At 44.6% G+C, this 18,477-nt stretch overlaps 1 protein-coding gene across 2 annotated transcripts; it reads left to right on the forward strand.

Annotated features, from left to right (window-relative positions):
* Positions 1-117: 117 nt before the first annotated feature.
* On the forward strand, positions 118-18,223 carry LOC146178156 (uncharacterized). 2 transcript variants are annotated; one of them, XM_084577976.1, is made up of 11 exons: positions 118-533; positions 600-777; positions 3,960-4,067; positions 4,132-4,224; positions 4,520-4,647; positions 5,113-5,305; positions 5,904-6,092; positions 10,984-11,169; positions 14,807-14,904; positions 15,297-15,391; positions 17,965-18,223. In XM_084577976.1, the coding sequence occupies exons 2-11, from the start codon at positions 625-627 to the stop codon at positions 18,030-18,032; spliced, it is 1,311 nt and encodes a 436-aa protein (XP_084434102.1). In that variant the 5' UTR covers positions 118-533; positions 600-624; the 3' UTR covers positions 18,033-18,223. The 2 variants fall into 2 exon arrangements, with proteins under 2 accessions (XP_084434102.1, XP_084434101.1); XM_084577975.1 differs by having other exon boundaries at positions 119-533; positions 623-777.
* The last annotated feature ends 254 nt before the right edge of the window (positions 18,224-18,477 follow it).

Here is an 18,477-nt window from a genome sequence, read left to right on the forward strand (position 1 = left end):
AAACACAGATAACATTTTCCGAAAGATTGCAGCCATAATTATAATTTACAGGCAAGAATCAACTGAGTTTCACTAGCTAGTGACTTGCTTAGTAATACATTTACAATTCGTTGCTACATTATCACTATCATCGGCTCCAACGAGATGGATGTTATTTGGTTGTGTTTGGTAGTTTTCGTTGATTTTGTTGTCGAGCCGGACAGTTTTTCGTTTCACTATTTCACAAATTTTCTGATAGCTTAAACCAGTGCACTGAAGTGCAACGCGATCGTCTACTACAAGGTTGATCCGGTTAATCCGTTGGTCTGCGGCTTAGTTTAATTTTTCGCGCATGCATCGCAAGGAATCGCAAGCTTTCTGTCGCCTGATGATGCGCTACAACTGAGAAGAAATTGGTAAAAACAAAAAGCAGCCCGACAGCCCCATACAAACTCGCATGTGGTCGCGCGCTTGTGCTGTGGCTTGACTGCTGGGCGCTAGCGGAGTGCTCGGAGCGCTTTTTAAAGGCGAAGTCTGCGGAGGCCAGCTTTGCGGTGGGTATTGTACGCACGTGATTTTTGCGAGTTATTCGAGCTCGCTGATTTAGTCACGTTATTCAGTTCACACGTGTCATCGGTCGCAGGAATGCCATCTGAGCCGCGTTGTCCGGAAAGCACGGCGAAAGCCCGCACCGCCGCCTACGAAGGGTATCTACGCAACCTGCGAAACTGGGAGGCCAGCGTCAAGATGAAAGACGCTCAGCTGCGCTCCCTGAAATCTAAGCTTCTGCCGACCACGGTAGAGAAGTTCATTGTTTCGTTGTTCAGTGCACATATCTACTACGGTTTTGCTTTAACCGGCGTGAGGATGTCCGAAGCTGGCTGCAAGCCCTGATTCGGGGCGCCTGTGTGCAAGTGATGGTGCTGCGACACCGTTTTGACGTGGTGCACTTCAGCTGTATTTCGTTGTCTGGTCGGTGCTCCAGGAGGCGAGCCTTAATGTTTAGATTGTCCACAGTGTGCCTGTTTCTCGACTTTTCGCTACAGCGGCGAATGCTCTATTGTGTTGCAGAACTAGCATCTTCCTAGTTCTGGACAATGGACAATCGCTATACTGCCAACCTTCTCGAATACATAAGCACAACTGGACTTCACTCCTTCTTTTAACTTTCTATCTCCTGCATCCCATTCCCCCTTTCTCAACTTATGCCTTGTGGCAAACTCTTCGAAAAAAAAAAAAGAAAAAACAAACTAGCATCTTCCTGCTCTGTAGTCATTAAAAACGACACAATGAGGACTGACACAGACGAGGACTCGTTTCAAGTGCTTTTAGAATGTTGTTCATGTAGCAGCTAGCCCCATCCTTTATTGCTTGGATCAAGGCTGCTAGCAGGAATACCAAACTGACACTTAGATTTACAAAACAGATGCATGCAAGAAAGCAATTTAGTGTGAAAAACGTGTGATCGCATGGTCTTTCTACACCGTAAACCCACCTCTTTATCTCTGAAAGAGTAACATTGCTGGAATGGCTTGTTACAAGCTAACAGGAGTGGTTGTTGCATTGCGTTAATATTCTAGCCATGATCTGCAGCATTCAGAATAGATACATAGCTTAGGTTGTATATGTACTATGGGAAGATGCAACAAAGTGAACACGCAACCTCAGCATTGTGTTATTTTGTCGTAAACCGTGAGTTGATAGGAACTTGCCCAAATTGCAGCCTTTATTAATGTACACATACTGTCTTTGCCAGAACCAACGAGGCAATATCTTATCTGCCTAGCGGGGTACTTATGGCACCACAGAAGCTCTCAACCCGTGTAAAATAAGGAGACCTGTTGTCCTTGTCTTTTTAAGCCTTTCAGGTCTCTAGGAGTATCATAAGGTACCCACTATACGGGTGACAAGCAAGCCCCATTCCTGATTTCTTCTTTCAAAGTCGTGCCTCATTAATACGGCACTTGGGCTCCCTGGCAGAACTGACTATGAAGTGAGTCATCTGTGGTAATGAATTTTAAAAAGCCGCTAGGTAATTAAGCACAATTTTTGTGCATAGTAGTAGCCAGTGAAGTTGAAATTGACCAGTCACCATTATGTTTGAAATGACATGATGCAACTTGGTGAGTCTAGGGGTCTATAATATGCTTGATGTTTCTCGCGTATGAGTGGCTACTAACACTGTCTGCGTCCCAGCAACCACTGCTGCATAGCAGCACTCGGACAGTTGAAAGCTGTTTCTATGTGACGCCGGGTGCAGAGAGTTTTGTTCAGAGCAATCAATGCAAAAATTGGGAGAAAGGGGGACACTTAAGCTCCACCTTTTTGGTATTACGCGGCAGCATTAATGGCTCCCATGCGTAGTTCCACTTGGAGATTCCAATGCGTGTACTTTACTACTCTGTTACGTCACACATACACTTCAGCATACAGTCATTAGCTACATGTTATATTATATGAAGGACTACCCAACTAGATACAAAGCCCTGGTTTCACCAAGCTTTGGCGGAAAAAAGTGCATTATGGACACTTTTCCATGACACTAAAACTGCCATAGGTGATGAGGAAGTATAATAATTAATTAAAACAGCTTGTGACAGCCATTTAGAATGCACGGGAAAGCTTTGGTCGGAAACATGAACAAGTAGCTTGCACAACAAGTGTCTATCTCAATACTAGGCATCGTTACAATACTTGCATTCTTACTCGCTAAAAGCAAGCTTGTGCAGGCACCAATTGGGATGCGTCGGGATGAACTTGCATAGCCCGATGCTGACTTGACCCGGTGCTGTCGAGTCCAGCTGTACAGGGCTATAGATAACGGGCACACATCATTCTTCTTGCTGCAGTGGTTTGCAACAGTTGACTTTTGAATCGTCGTCATCCCGACATGGTGAATGCCCCTGGGATACCCAAGTTATGCCTGAATGATGCGGAAATTCAGAAATTGTTAATGAACTGGGACCTTGATTGCAGTGAAACAAGAATGTGGTTGGTGCAGCGATTTCAAAAGTTGTGAAAGTCCCCAGCCAGCCAAAAATGCTCTGAAGAAAAAAAAAGACGGAGGACACTGCTTTATATCGAACAGCAAATGAGTTTAAGCCCATGCTATGGTCATAAACACGTCCTAGACTGTCAACTCTTTCCTGTAAATCTTGCCGTTGCACTCCTAGCCCAGAATGCACATTTAGATCAGAAGAAGAAAACCTGGCACACAGGAAACAGGTCCTCCAGAAATGAGCATCAGGGCACCATTAATAGCACCCATCTACCGGCCCTCCATAACGATCTTTGTGTACATGCCCTTCGCTACTCAGTTAATAGCGAACCCCTTAATTTGTGCCTCTAATAGCTCGCACATACCCATTATGATACATTCGTGAGCTACCACATTATATAATAGACCACCCAGCTTGAATGTAGAGCCCCACTTTAACCAAGCCTTAAGAACATGCCTACATGGCCTAGGGCTAGCATATCTGACCCAGGTATCCCAGGTTCAATTCTTAAGAATACTAGAGTTGGCCGCTCCTGCCATCTCAGCCATGTCAGGTGGCCTTGAAACATCACGCTGCCCACCGATCAATTAGTTCCTGGCTTAATCACCTGCCAGAGAGATGGTCATCATTTTTCGCTCACAACACCTATGCTGCTGATGTCAGCGCTGGATTTTCTGCACGACAGGGTCCCTAAAGTCATCGTGTTAAAATGTCATTTCATTCATTCATTTATTTAACCATACTGCAGGCCAATGCTTCTGCCCTAGTAGGAGTGGCATTTTTACTGCATTTTTGAGAGTATTACTGGCTTCACTTTAAATTTTTATACTTCGAGTTTTGTTCACATCTTTGCCAAGAAGTACAATGCAAATGTCTGCCTTCTTCCAGGACGGGCATCTTTGTTTTTTGACTTCATGAACATTTGTCCAAATTGCTCAGTATGTGTGATTTTACTGGATATGTGTCATTTCATTTGCTCAGGAGCCCATGCCTGTGAAGCGACCTGCATCTTCAGAAACTGACCCATGTCCTGATAGTGCACCGATAGGAGAGCTGGGGACCACGATTCCGTTGGAGACGTTGGTAAACGTGCGTATCCCAGGTGTGTAGCCCCTTTCACTGTGACTGCCAGCAATCTCTCTTGATCAATTAGGAGGAGGAAAGCTCATCGGGCACCAGTGACAGCGAAGATGAGCGGTTCCAGGCAGAATGGAAGCGCCAGCGGTCACTTATTGAGAAGGAAAAGGTGCGCAACCTCGTCCTCCGGGCAGATACGCCCACTGCTTACGCTGTCCATCAACCCATGGTATATTATCATGCAAGCATGTTGACAGACTTGTGCATTTACGATTGTAGGTTGTGATCAGATTGCACTCCCAGTAAGAACCTCTCTGCCATCATTGCGTTATTCTTCAGCAGTTGCACGCCGAAATGGCATGCTTTACTGCATCAACTTTAACAGCCAAGGATTTGCTTTCCGCCATGAAACCTGCTGCTTTTTTTGTCGTTCAAGTTTGGTTGGTCCTCTCAAATTTACACAGGGAAACAGGTTCTTCAAGGATGGCCGCTACGACGAAGCGATTGAGAGTTATGGCATTGGCATCGAGTGTGACCCCCAGAACCCAGTGCTGTATGCCAACAGGGCTATGGCTTTTCTACGCAAAAACATGTAAGTTGCTGATCACTCTGCTGATGTTGAAATTCACACGTGTTTTAAATAAATGTAAATTGAAGAATCGTTTTTAGGACATAGAAGTACCTGGAAATATCACTCCTTTTAAAAAATATGTATAATAGCATTTTTTTTCTGCTACACCTGAAGTAATAACACAAATTTTGATCAGCAATGCTAAACTTGGGGAATTTTCGCAAAAGGTAACTTTTGTGTTATTGCAAAGATGTTTAGGGGATGTTTAAGCAGATGACAATTCTCCAAGCACCCCGTTCTCACATATTCATTAAGAGGGTTCATTATTTTGCTCATGCTGTCATTTGCCGAGACCCTTCCGCTTTGAATATGTTCATTCCAAGGCCTCCAAGTCAGTGACTGTCAATGGACGATTTGGAAGTTTGACGGTGTCTCAAATTATGTTCGTAGATGTTCAAACAGATTTGATTGACTTCTGCTGGGCAGGCTTGGTGCGGCAGAGGAAGACTGTACCAGGGCATTGGAATGGGATCCTAGCTACGTCAAGGCCTATCACCGCCGCGGACTCGCCCGGGAGGGCCTCTCTAAACGAGCGTTGGCTGTCCAAGATTTCCGCAAGGTCCTTTCGCTGGAGCCAAACAACAGGGAGGCCAGGCAACACCTGAACCAGCTAGAAAAGGCACGGCCATTGTTTGACCAGTGAAAGAAAAAATGCTACAAGGCAGCTAAGGGACTGCCTGGTGTTCTCTAACATAAGTTGCAGTGTGCAGGCATTTTTGCGTTTCACATACTACTTCAGGATGAATTTAATTCACAGGTTACATATTAACTGTTTTAGTGTTATTGGTTATTTTCAGTTGACATATCTCCGATTCACCGTAACCTGAGCGCCAACTTTCCCGATCCGTTCGGGAGCCTCCCAGAGTTTGACTGCACTTTTTGATTGTATGAGCACTGCTCCATATCTCCTAGAAAGTCTCCGCATGTGCGAAAATAGTTCTTGCAAAAAAGCTCCCTCCAAAACCTGCAGGCACATTGCTATCACCAGCATGACCATCAACAGTGGCCCATAAAAGCCAAAGTGATTGCTGCTTGTTTACTTGTAAGCGTTCCAGAAGGCTTTGCCATAGCAAAAGTGAGGTTCCCAAAGCAGCTGCTGTGGTGCTGGCTTATACCACAAAGTCCCTGCTGTGAAAGGAATGCATGAAATACAAAATTTGGGGTGGACGCTGCCACTCCCTCACTCTCCCTTTCTCATTTTCTTATCCTCCGTCCAGGACTTGAAACCCAGCGGTGCTGGTGCTTCCACGGAGCAGTCCTCAGCCTGCCATCCACAGAACACGGAAGTGCCAATTGAACAACGTGAAACCAGGAATGCCACCACTGATATCCCGCCGCCAGTCAGAGCGGTGTCAGCGGCTAAAGTAGAGCCCCTGAGCGCTCCCACGCACAAGAAGGCATCAGAGGCAAGTGGGCCTTTGTAATTCTAGATGAGAGTTTGTCCTGTAATGACTACTCAGCAGCTGGCTCTCACCTCTTGTACCCAAGACGATCGATCAAGTGTTAACGCTTTTAGGGGAAACCTCCAAGGTGGAGCAGATTTCAGCTTGACATTAATTACTCGTCAGTAGGGCTGTGTGAAAATTCAGATTTCCTGATACAAATGTAACAGTATTCAGTGTGAAAGAAAGTTTGGGAAAAAGGTATAGTCGCTGACCAATTTTTCGGACGCTCGATTTTACGAACCTGCCTGATTATTTGACTCTGCCATGGCATTGTCATGCGCTCCATAGAGTTGGTGTATAAGCACCTACCAAAATTTCGGACATTTCAGAGTACTCTCGTTCGATTTCCTGGACTTTTCGTCTAGGTCACAGGTAAAAAACTATGAAAAATTGCCACAACATTGCTGCCATTTTGTTTTCCTGCAACCTTGAGCCCACGTTACATGCATCTCGCATACCCCTATACTCTTGATGGCAGGCTAGCAGGCACCGCTAGCTGTGGCGAGTTGGTGGACCTGTTACTCCCCCCGAAATCGGGCGGCCTGAGATGTGGTGGCCATGAGCCACCTGGCCCATGGTTCCGTCGAGCTGCGGTGACGGAGCTCCGCCCGATAAAGAACGGGCCAGTAAGCACGAGCGTGCTTCTATCATGTGATCGTAGGTCATGACTTGCGTGTAGCTGCGAACGAGAAAGCCAGCAGCGCGAGCTACTTGTGCGTCCACATGATTGCTGCGAGCCTGCTTGCACACAGCAATGTGCGAATATGAGGGGAAAAAAAAAAATGCACATCTGTCTATAGTGCTCCGAAAAGCGTCCACTGCCAACTGACAACAGACACTGGCTTGACTTCATTTTGTAATACACTATCTCCCAACAAAACACGGCCTCTGAGAGAGCTCACGCGACAGCGTCGCTTTCTTTTTTTTTAAACCAACGGACACAGCACACAACTTCCATCACTCCTGCGAAGACAACCACCACTCCCAGTTCTTTCTTTTTCTTCTTCTTTTTTTTTTTTTTTTTTTTTTCCACGGAGGGGAGAAAAAGAAATAGGCTCTGACGTACAGTCACATGGGAGCATCAAAGCTCCGCCCAAACGTTTGCTGGTGTCCCACACTTCTTTCTATGTGAGCATCGCATTGCTCCAACCATTGCGCGGTTTTTCCCACCATCAACTGCCGTGGCAAAGAGGAGACCGGCTGTGAGAATGAAGAATTGACAGAGAAACAGATTGGCCAGTTTTTAAAGCCACTTGGTAATAAAGTGATGTTTTTATTCTGAATTCTTTTTTGTGGACTGCCCAATTTTCCTATGCTTTTCCAGCCCCTTGAGGCTCCGAAAAATTGGTCAGCAACTGTATGGGTAAATGTAATTGTCCTTATATATATATAAAGAAAAAGAAGATGCACTGTAATGTGCAACACTTCATTAGACAGCATAATAATATGTAGAATGAATAACGAAATCCATGAATGCCACTGCTGTGACTTTTTAAAAATAATGAGGTGAGTGATAAAACCTCATACATGGGTACTTCAAAGGATCAAAAGAAATGCCACAATTATCCCCCACCCACAAAAGGAGAAGGGTGTCAAAAATTCAAAAATGTGGTGCAGCGTTGTCAGAAGGCTTAAGCGCACCAACTGCGCTTAAGCCTCATGCAGAGTGCTCAAACATGCTGAGAGAATAGTAATGCGGATGTAGGCTAGGGGCGCACATCGGCATTGGAACGTCAAAGCTGCTTCTAAAAGAGGAAACAAAAATTAACCAGTGAAATAACCAGCAGGTGATCGGCTGTCTTGTTCTTATTACTTCCATTCTCTGGGAAAGCCTGCTCGTGGAATTTCTCACAAGGTTTTCTCGCAAGGAGCTTATCAGCATCTGTATGTCACCAATCTACTCTATAGATGGAAAGGAAAGCAAAGAGGATGCATTTATAGTTTTTCTGACACTTTAAATTCAATATTGCATAATTAGCTCAGTTATTTAGGTTTTGCTACATTTAGACTTAAGAAAGTTGCCACAGTATTTGATCACCATTGAATATTAAAAAGTTTTCTGAGTACCTATATATATTCAGGAATTCTCAAATACCATGTGGTCAAATTTAATGTGAGAATGTGTGCGCCAAATGTGTGCGCGGGCCAAACTATGCACTATAGTTCGTGTGGCATGCTCCATAACGATAATGAGCATTAATCTGGTGGGTGGCCCTGTCACTACTCGGCGGTGTAACAGAAAAGCACAGTTAGAGTGCACTACACAACTAGTAGACCCGTTTTGTTCTTACGTCAACTCTTGGTTATAGTTGAGGCAGTGATCTTTTTTTTTAGCTGCCGAGCTTATGAAGCCACATAGCTGTGATCAGGCGGATGTTAGTGAGTAATTGTATTGAACAGTGTCAAATACAGTCACCAACCATTGTTTAGGACTCGGCAAGACATGAAAAATGGTCCGAATAATAGAAAAGACAGAAAAAGAAAGGTGCAGTATTTGCCACTCGTGGAATCGCTCTACTATCATCCTCACGGTGGACAAGGAGAATTATGATGTGTGTTTCACGATCCCAGGCATGGCGCAGTTGATTAAACGCTCGGCTGGGACTCTGAAGGATGGTGGTTCGATTCCCAGTGGAGACCGGATTTTTATTTTTCTGATTACATCATCAGGATGATTGACAAGTGGAATCCCCCGGTATCCTGCGAAATCTCACGAAGTGGAACACTTCTCGTGGACCCAGGGATGGACATGCTGGCGAGTCATGAGCAATAAAAGGCTTTCACATTAAAAACGCTATTCTGATAGGCGTTAGACATTATGTTTTAATGAAAGTAGTTTTTGTACTATCTTCTCACAATATTGCCACTTGGTGGTTTGAGGTGGCGTCTGATAAACGAAGAAGTTAGAGACTCTCGTGTACTTCATCTTCTAGTTGGGACTTTCAGTAGAACAGCCCTTGACTCTGTGTCTCTGCCACTCTTACCTTTCATGTAAATCCCTCTCTTTGTGACAGTTTTTTGGAGGTGCTGGGTGTATATTAAAATGCATCTGAATAAGTGGGCTTTCGCATGCAAACATAAGATAAGTGTAAACATCTTAACAGTCTACAAATTTTTGTTAGATATCTTCGATCTTAGAATTTTCTGAAGAATCTTTGAAACGTTGGAAAGGCTTGAATATTAAAGTAAGAAACCACAATAAAATATCTGCAGAATATAAAAAATATGCTAAATATTCACTTTTTTTAATGATAGAAATTTGGGATTGCTCTCTGTACGTTTCTTTTCTTGACATTACAAATGATTTGAGACTACAGGCAAACAGGCAATTCTGGGAGGTGGTAGAAGATATTTTCAGTAAATTATTTTTTTGGATGATCTTGTTATATATATAATTTGAGTGCAGCTACATCAATGGGCAGTAAAACCCTGACAAGTTCCTGCGCTGGCAGCAGGATATCTTTACCGTAGCCTGCGGAAACCCTACCACGAAGAGATAAGATAGCGTGAACATTTAGCGGTCATGTGCACCTTCCAGTGTCACCTTCCTATACTTCACTACTGGAAAAATCCGGAGCACGATTGCTGTCAGTTTCTCTGTGTGACTTAACCCAATTTCACGGCCTATTTTGCTAACTCAGCTGCCATTGTGCTTCAGTTCATATTCTTCCATGCGTTGCCACCTGCTGCTAAAAAGCAAATTAGGCCAAAACTGAATGTCAAGACATCAAGCGAGACTTCTAGATGACAATACGTGTTCCAGTATGCAGAAATTTGAGCCTCACAGCACGCAAAAAAATGTAATGAATTTTTGTGCTATGGCCTATGTGGTGGTTTAGAAAAAGTAGTTGTAGCAAAGTGCATGTGTGCAGATGACCTAGAGACGCAGGTTGGAGCCATTAACACAAGGCTGAGTGAGCTTAAGTGTCCACCTCATCTCCGATAGCAACTGAACAAATATTGAGCAGGGAAAGCTATTAATCATGGCTGGCTGATTGATGGGTGTCGTACATGAAGTGCCGATGCTTTAACTGCCTCTATGTTTACCCGATTTGGGTTTGAAAGTAAATGTTTTGGCAGCTTTCAAATGAAAATTTTAGCTTATGATTTGAACGCCTGGCCAAGGCCAGTAGCTTGAATCCCGCAGCTGGAAGTAAAGCTACATGCAGTTTTAAATGGACGCAGATTTCAGTGGTGTCTGTTGCGATTTCATTTATGAGCTGCTCCTCTCCAGCACTGCAGAACCTAGGTATCTTCTTTTTCCTCTGACCTACATTCTGCTATAGTAAGATACAACTTAAAAAAAAACGGTGGTTGCTAACTGTGAGCCATGGTACACGGCTTGTGCATCACTCTGCTGAATGGTAAGCACAATCGCAATTTGCTCTTTGAGTGTACCAAACAACCCAGGGGCACCGAAATTCTCGAGCGCATAATTTGGTCTGATGGTTGGCTTTTTTATTTCGGCAAGCAGAAAGGCCTTAACAGTGGACTACTTGCAGTCATGGTTAACTACAGCAGCACTAGCCTACTAGAGCACACGTTGGTAGTGATAGAAGTTCAACTCTCGATACAGTTGGTAGTGCATGGCTGTGTCTTTACTGTGACCCCATTCCAAGTGGTTGTGTAAGCGAAGTATGTTGTAGTTCTTGTCATAGAAATCCACAAGCCAAGGAAATGCAAGCCTAGGCAGAAGGGGGATATGATGGCTCTTGCCGAATGTTTTGCCAGAACCTAGTTTAGGCAGTGTTTTCCTTTCATTGTCCGGTGACAGTGTTCCCCAAGAAAGTTTACACCTGTTTGGCTCTGGCTGCAGACAAGAAGGAGCTGAGGTGTAACTGTTTCTTTGCAGAAGCCGCTGAAAAGGGTGACCATCAGGGACGTCCCAGGTGGTGCACCTTTAAAGGAGGAGTGGGTGGCAGCTTCGAAGACACGAAATGAGCTTCCCCTTCCGCCGCCTGCTGTCAGTGCTTACCAGTTTCAGATTGACTGGAGGCAGTTGGCCCCGTTTCCCGAGCTACGTTACAAATACCTTAAGGTCAGTTCTCCCTGTTCATCTGGTGATCAGGTAATTGTGCACAGTCTTTAGTTTGACAAACTGAAATAAAAATATGCACAACCACATGTGCAAAGACCAACTGTGTCACGTTTTAGCATTGTTACCAAGATGAAAAGTGAACTTCCAAGGACCTTGTGGGAAAAATATTGTGCGGTGCTAATTGACTGATATCGCATGCATCGTTTTGTCAAGGTGGATGTGTAAAATAAGTTTCAATTGTAGAACCTAAATTACAAGGTATAAAAGAATATAGCAGAGAATAAAAATCTAACCTTCTATGACATTATGCGTGCACACCTGTAAGTGGGCTCTAAACAGCAATACATACTACGACATTCAGTTCAGTTCAGGCGTTCAGTCGTGTCCGACTCTTCGTGACCCTATGGACCATGTCACGCCACGCTTTCCGGTCTCTCACTATCTTCTTAACATCACATAGCTTCATCTGCAATGCCTCGAGAATGCCATCTAATCATCGCGTTCGCTGCCTACCCCTTCTCCGGCGACCCTCAACCTTTCCCAACATCAAATCTTTCTCCAGCGACTCCTCTCTTCTCATCAGATGACCAAAGTAGCCGAGCTTTAACTTTAGAATTTGACCCTCCAATGAGCAGTCAGGGTTTATGGTCGACAATATCGACTGATTTGATCTTCTGGCAGTCCAAGGAACTCTTAAGAGTCTTCGCCAGCACCACAATTCAAACGCGTCAATTCTTCGGCGGTCAGCCTTTTTCACAGTCCAACTCTCGCATCCATACATCACAACTGGAAAGACCATAGCACGGGTTATACGGATCTTGGTTGGCAGACTAATGTCTCTGCTCTTTACTACTCGGTCAAGGCTAACCATTGCTCTCTTTCCCAGAAGCAGGCGTCTCCTAATTTCATGGCTGCAGTCTCCTTCCGAGGTAATCTTGGCGCCCAAGAACAGAAAATCTGTCACAGCTTCCACTTCTTGTCCATTGATGCTCCAGGACTTGATAGGGCAAGACGCCATGATCTTCGTCTTTTTAATGTTCAGTTTAAGCCCAAACTTCTCACTCTCTTCTTGTACGCGCATCAGAAGTCTCTTGAGTTCCACTTCACTTTCTGCCATTAAAGTGGTATCATCCGCATATCTAAGGTTGTTGATACGTTTTCCAGCAATCTTCACCCCAGCTGAAGACTCGTCCAGACCGGCCTTCCTCATGATGCACTCTGCATATAGGTTAAATAGGCAGGGCGACAGTATGCAGCCTTGCCTCACCCCTTTCTCAATCGGAAACCAATCAGTAAGACCATGCCCAGTTCTGACTGTGGCCTCTTGCCCTTCATAAAGGTTCCTTAGGAGGCAGATGAGGTGAATTGGAACTCCCATCTCTTGGAGAGCTTGCCACAATCTGCTGTGATCTACGCAGTCAAACGCTTTCGCATAATCAATAAAGCAGAAGTAAATGGGTTTCTGGAACTCTCTTGCTTTTTCCATGATCCAGCGAAGGTTGGCAATTTGGTCTCTAGTTCCTCTGCCCTTGCGAAACCCAACTTGCACGTCCGGAAGCTCCCGATCCACATACTGCTGCAGCCTACCTTGCAGGATTTTTAACATCACCTTGCTAGCATGCGAAATAAGCGCGATCGTGCGGTAGTTGGAACAATCTTTGGCACTGCCTTTCTTTGGAATGGGGATATAAACTGACCTCCTCCAATCCTGTGGCCACTGCAGGGTTGTCCAAATCTTTTGACATAATGTATGCAGTGTGTTAACAGCGTCGTGGTTGAGGTTTTGAAGCAACTCAGCTGGAATACCATCAATTCCGCTAGCTTTGTTCTTAGCAAGGCTGGCTAAGGCCCATTCAACTTCACTCTTCAGGATGCCCGGCTCGAGATCAGTAATCACAACCGCCCTATGTTGGGTTTGCACATCCGGGTCCTTCTTATACAGTTCTTCTGTGTATTCCTGCCACCTCTTCTTTATCTCTGAGGCTTCAGTGAGGTCCTTGCCTCGTTTGTCCTTTATCACGCCCAGCTTAGCACAGAAGCTTCCTTTGATATCTTTGATTGTCTTATACAGAGCTCTTGTGTTCCTTAATTGGCTGTTGTCCTCAACTGCTTGACACTGTATGTTCAGGAAGGCATTCTTATCTCTCCTTGCTATTTTCTGAAAATCCGCATTGAGAACCTTGTATCTTTCTCTTTCCCCCATACCTTTTGCCATCCTCCTTTCCTCAGCTATTTGCAAAGCCTCTTCAGATAGCCAGTTTGCTTTTTTGCATTTCTTTTGCTTTGGAACTACCTTAGTAGCAACTTTTTGTATTATATCACGAACATCAGTCCACATCTCTTCGGGCTCTTTGTCTTCTAGATCTAATTCTTGAAATCGATTCCTCACTTCCACAGCATATTCTAATGGAATCTGGTCCAGATCATACCTGAAAGGCCTTCTAGTTTTCTGCGTTTTCCTCAATCGAAGCTTAATTTTGGCAACAAGAAGCTGATGATCGGTGCCACAATCGGCCCCAGGCCTTGTTTTTACTGCTTGTATAGCGCTTCTCCATCTCTGCCGGCAAATAATATAATCGATCTGATTCCTGTACAGACCGTCCGGTGAAATCCATCTGTACAGGCGCCTCTTGTGCTGTTGAAAATGAGTATTCGCTATGGTCAGGTTGTTTTCTTGACAGAACTCTACTAGCCTCTGCCCAGCTTCATTTGGCTCACCGAGACCGAACTTGCCTGTAATTCCGGATATTTCTTCGCTCCCGACCTTAGCATTCCAGTCTCCTATGAGAAAAACGTCTGATGATGGGGTGCTGTCTAAAAGGCATTGTAGGTCCGCATAAAATCTCTCAACGTCAGCTTCTTCAGCAGCAGTGGTCGGTGCATAGACTTGGATAACTGTTATGTTGAAAGGGTGACCTTGGATCCGAAGTGAAATCATTCGGTCGTTTTTGGGGTTGTACCCTAGCACTGCTTTGCCCATTCTTCTGTCTACTATGAGAGCGACCCCATTCCTTCTCTTGGATTCGTGCCCACAATAAAAGACATAATGGTCGCCGGAGTTAAATTCTCCCATTCCGGTCCACTTGAGCTCGCTGATACCCAAAATATCAATGTTCAATCTGTCCATTTCTCGCTTGACGATATCCAGTTTACCTTGCGTCATAGATCTTACATTCCATGTTGCTATGTGATATATCTCCTTGCAACATCGGACTTTCCGGTCGCTTCCCGACACATCCACAACTGAGCGTCCTTTTGGCTTTAGCCCAGCCGCTTCATTCGTCCTGGAGCTACTAGGAATCGCCCTTTGTTCATCCCCAGTAACATGTGGGACGCCTTCCAACCTGGGGGGCTCATCTTCCGGCGCCATATCGATAATGGTATTGTGACTGGCACGACATTAGTGTGCACCATAAAGCCTGGCATTGTTTTCAGATGTAAAGAGCCATTCTGTCAGTCATCAAAATGTGGTGTGCAGTTGGACCATGCCTGAGCACTGCCAAGTGGAGATGGGTTATGCTAACTTGCCAAAACAAATTATTCAGTTTGCATTATTGCATCGAGCTGCATCTCGGCGACAGGATGCACGTCGTCGATTTATTTTTTCACTGTAACGTGCTGCTTCTCTCACTGACAGCAAATGAACCCAAGCAAGATAGGGACATACTTTCAAGAGTCCATGGAGAGTGAGCTCTTTTGTGAAATTCTTATCATCCTGGAAAACCAATTTGTAAGGTGCGTATGACTGTTCTAATTCCTCACATATGGGCGAAGGTTGGACTGGACTTCTTTATTTGTGGACTCCTGTATTGCATGCGCAATTAAACATAGTTCCTTCCGATGCTTTTGTCAATACATGTATGGAAATTATGGATTACGGAAATTGGTGGTGATGGATTTCCTGCCGTTTCAAAAGGATGGCTGTCTGAAGAAAAAGTGAAGATAACTGGGGAAGCATTACAGAACACTAGCACTGGTTTTATGACCTTGATTAATATTTTCCACTTGCTTCTAAAATTTTTTGCAGTCTTGCAAGTTCATTTATGCCCTCGTGTAAGAGTTACAGAAAGCCATGTTGGTAGCGGCATTTTGTCTGAAGTGCCATTGGTTTCTATTCCTTGTTTCAGAGACGGTGTTGATATCTACCCCATCATGAACAACCTGCCAAAAGTGGGCCGCTTCGCAACCTTGATTATGTTTCTTGGAAGCGAAGACAAAAGAAGTACGCTTTTGAGTTACCTCAACATTTGTGCAGAGGCAAATAATTTTTGTATGCACATTGTTCCGCTCAAAATGTCAACAAAACAGTGGGGGCTGTATATATGAAACCAGCTGTCATTAGTTAGCAGTGGTGTGCGTTAACGGTTAACATTACAGTCAATTCTGGACGTATCGAACTGTGAAAGAATAACCATGAAAATCCCATGTGCTGCTGACTGCTTTCCTCAAAAAATGCCCCTACAAGTCGCACTCCTCGCAATATCACTTCAGAGATCTTAAAAGGACACTAAAGACACCCAAATATGCTATCAAAATCTAATAAACGGCATTTCATGACATTGTTGCCGCATATCCGGCAGCAAAACATCGAATTACTGCTGAGGTATTGTGATAAGAAGTTGAGCTTTTTTTTGTTCCCGCCGGTCGAATTCAAACTGTTTTCTCCTACTATGTAGTAGGGCAGAATGACGCACACTATGACGCAAGAGGAGACTCCGTGATTGCTTGTGAGCCGGCATGGCCCACGGCGTCGACCGGTTAGTATCCCTCAGGGGCCAACATGGCAACAGCGCACTCGCAATCGACCCATCGGCTCACAATAAATGACGGCCACAGCCGAAATAAATAAAACGAAGAGAGTAATTTACCGAGCGATGGGCCCATAAAGGAAGAAAAGAGTGCTTGTAATGCGTAATACATTGTTTCTCAAGCTTTTGCGCTCCTTCTTGCACTGCGTATAAACAAACCGAGCCCTCGGTCATTGGAACGTTTCCCGAAATGTTTACATACAAATAAGATTTAGTTACAAACAAAATAGTGTTCTCGCTGCTGCGCTTGCCAGTTTTGAAGCTTCGTCGCACTTTTTTCCTTCAAGGCTTGTGCTACAGCTCCGTGTTCAGCGAAAATTACGTCCACGGTAGCAGAGCATGACCGAAGAGCCGGCACCCCTAAATTTGCCAGCGCTAAGGAATTTCGCATGTTAAGATGGTTGCAGTGCACACTATAGTGCGCATAGGCATCCAGAACATTAGTTGCAAGTCGTGAGAGCAGGCAGCATGCTCCGATGGTCAAGAAGTTGTAATTTTTAGACCGGCAGCAATGGCCTGTACACCTCGAAACATGAAGTTCCATTATAAATGCGGCCGTGACATAATATGCAGAAATATTTCCCGGCTTCCTATGCCTCGGCGTGGCCGAGTGGTTAGCGCGGAACATTACAGAGCAAGCTGTAGTGGTGAGTTCGAATCTCGCTGGTGGTGTCGCTTTTTTTTTTTTTTCTACAATTATTTTTAACCTTTTTTAATGTATTTGTGGTGCTTCGTTATTTGTTAGTTTTTACTTTTTATCCGAGGCTCTTTTTTCGCCGGGCGACCAGCGCAATAAGCAAGGATGCAATAGGGGAACAATGACATTTGGAATAAGATCGACGCTTTCCTTGGTATGAGTGGCAAGTATGCCCCTTTTGTTTACGATGCCTGCAAATAGCACGTTTAAGCTTTTGTTGCCACAGTATGTGGGTCAGATGTGCCATAATTTAGTGAACAATTGAAGGATAATGCGTTTTTCCTTTGGCACTTAGCATATGTATGCTTTTCGTGGCATACGTAGCTGCAGTCGAGCGGTCAGGTCAGGGTTAACGGGAGCTAGCAGTCGAAGCGGCGAAGGCGGCTATATGTTGGCTCGGAAGTGTTGAACGAAGGTGCGTGTCGGCGGCAGTGGATTTCGCTCGCGCCTCCGAATGCTCAAATGTGAACTAGCCGGGCGCATCTGCTGCTCCAAGCTCGTATTTCAGGCACTGCAGGTCCAAAATGAAACTATCCGAGCATGCATGAAGTGCCTGAACCAGAACATAACCGAAACTGAAGTGGGTGCCTGTATTTGCGTTGTCTTTTCGCAGTCGTTTACGTGTGATAAAAGCACGTTATCATATTTGAGACAAAACCTACTACCGCATTCAAACGGGCAATGTAATTCGCATTTGTCAGCCTCCGGGATCCCTAGCGCGTCACGGGATTTGTAGTTGCGAGTCTCGCCCGTTTCGGCTGTGGCGGCGATACCTGTATTTCTGTTCTTCCTCTTTACTACCTCATAACAGCTCTGTTTTTAGTAAGAGTGGATTTTTTGTAATGAGGAATTGGCATTCTATCGATGCAAGGCCACTTCATTTTTCTCTTTAGTGTCCCTTCAAAGCACATGCTTACGCTTAGGTGCCCACGGAGCTGGGGCTCTCGTTGTTACACACCACAGTACCACCTTGAAGGACCTGAGGCGAGATTGCATGAAGCAAGTAGTCAAGCAACACTCAAGATGAATACTTCGACATTTCAAATACTAAACATTCGGATCTTGTCGAATATTTTCACAAGCCTGCTAAAATGAAGGCCCCTTCATATATTCTGTACAAGCAATAATTTCATGCTCAATATTCTTGAATCTGTCAGCTTTTGCACCATTGATTCAGTCATCTAAGCATTACTTTACCAGGGTTTCATATCTTGCATATTAACAATGTCCTTTTTTTGGAGCAGCCAGTCTTCGAATAGTCTCTGAAGCGTTTTTTTTCTCCATGTGCAGGACTGGCACGATTACTCGCTATAGCATCAAAGGTGGACCCACTGCTGGCAAACAGCTATGGATTGTGATGGAACACTATCAGCGACACCTTGAATATAGACTGAATCCATAGTCATTAGAGAAAGCCTCTGTGAAGCTACACACAACTCTTTCCTGTAAAATAACTTTGCACACACACAGACCATTGCTGTTGCACAATTTTTGCTCATTGCCTGTACAAGTGTTTCCAATAAATGTATTGGAGACTCCAGGGGTGGAATCACTTGCCAGTGTTCTTTACTGTGCCCAACTGCTTCACCGGACGTCATCCCTCGTGGCATATGGTAGCCAGGAAGAAAACCGGCTGTATTTTGGGGCAGTGAGGCATTTAATTTCCTTAATTTGTACATACACCCAATTCTCTTGCATAACATTTACTCACAGAAAGCAGAGTACTAAATGCTTTCTTTTTGCAATGTTCGCAAGCACTACCAGTGATGCTTAATAAATGGTTGATGTTACCAGTTGCATGCA

This window comes from Amblyomma maculatum, chromosome 9, assembly GCF_055883805.1.
Source record: "Amblyomma maculatum isolate TAMU_Amacu chromosome 9, ASM5588380v1, whole genome shotgun sequence".
Classification (NCBI taxonomy): domain Eukaryota; kingdom Metazoa; phylum Arthropoda; class Arachnida; order Ixodida; family Ixodidae; genus Amblyomma; species Amblyomma maculatum.

Excerpts from the sequence above, each read along its gene's own strand:
- LOC146178156 (XM_084577976.1), top strand. The coding sequence starts at position 625 with ATGCCATCTGAGCCGCGTTGTCCGGAAAGCACGGCGAAAGCCCGCACC. Across the intron at positions 6,093-10,983 it reads CGCACAAGAAGGCATCAGAG|AAGCCGCTGAAAAGGGTGAC; the intron begins GCAAGTGGGCCT and ends GTTTCTTTGCAG. Across the intron at positions 11,170-14,806 it reads TACGTTACAAATACCTTAAG|CAAATGAACCCAAGCAAGAT; the intron begins GTCAGTTCTCCC and ends TCTCACTGACAG.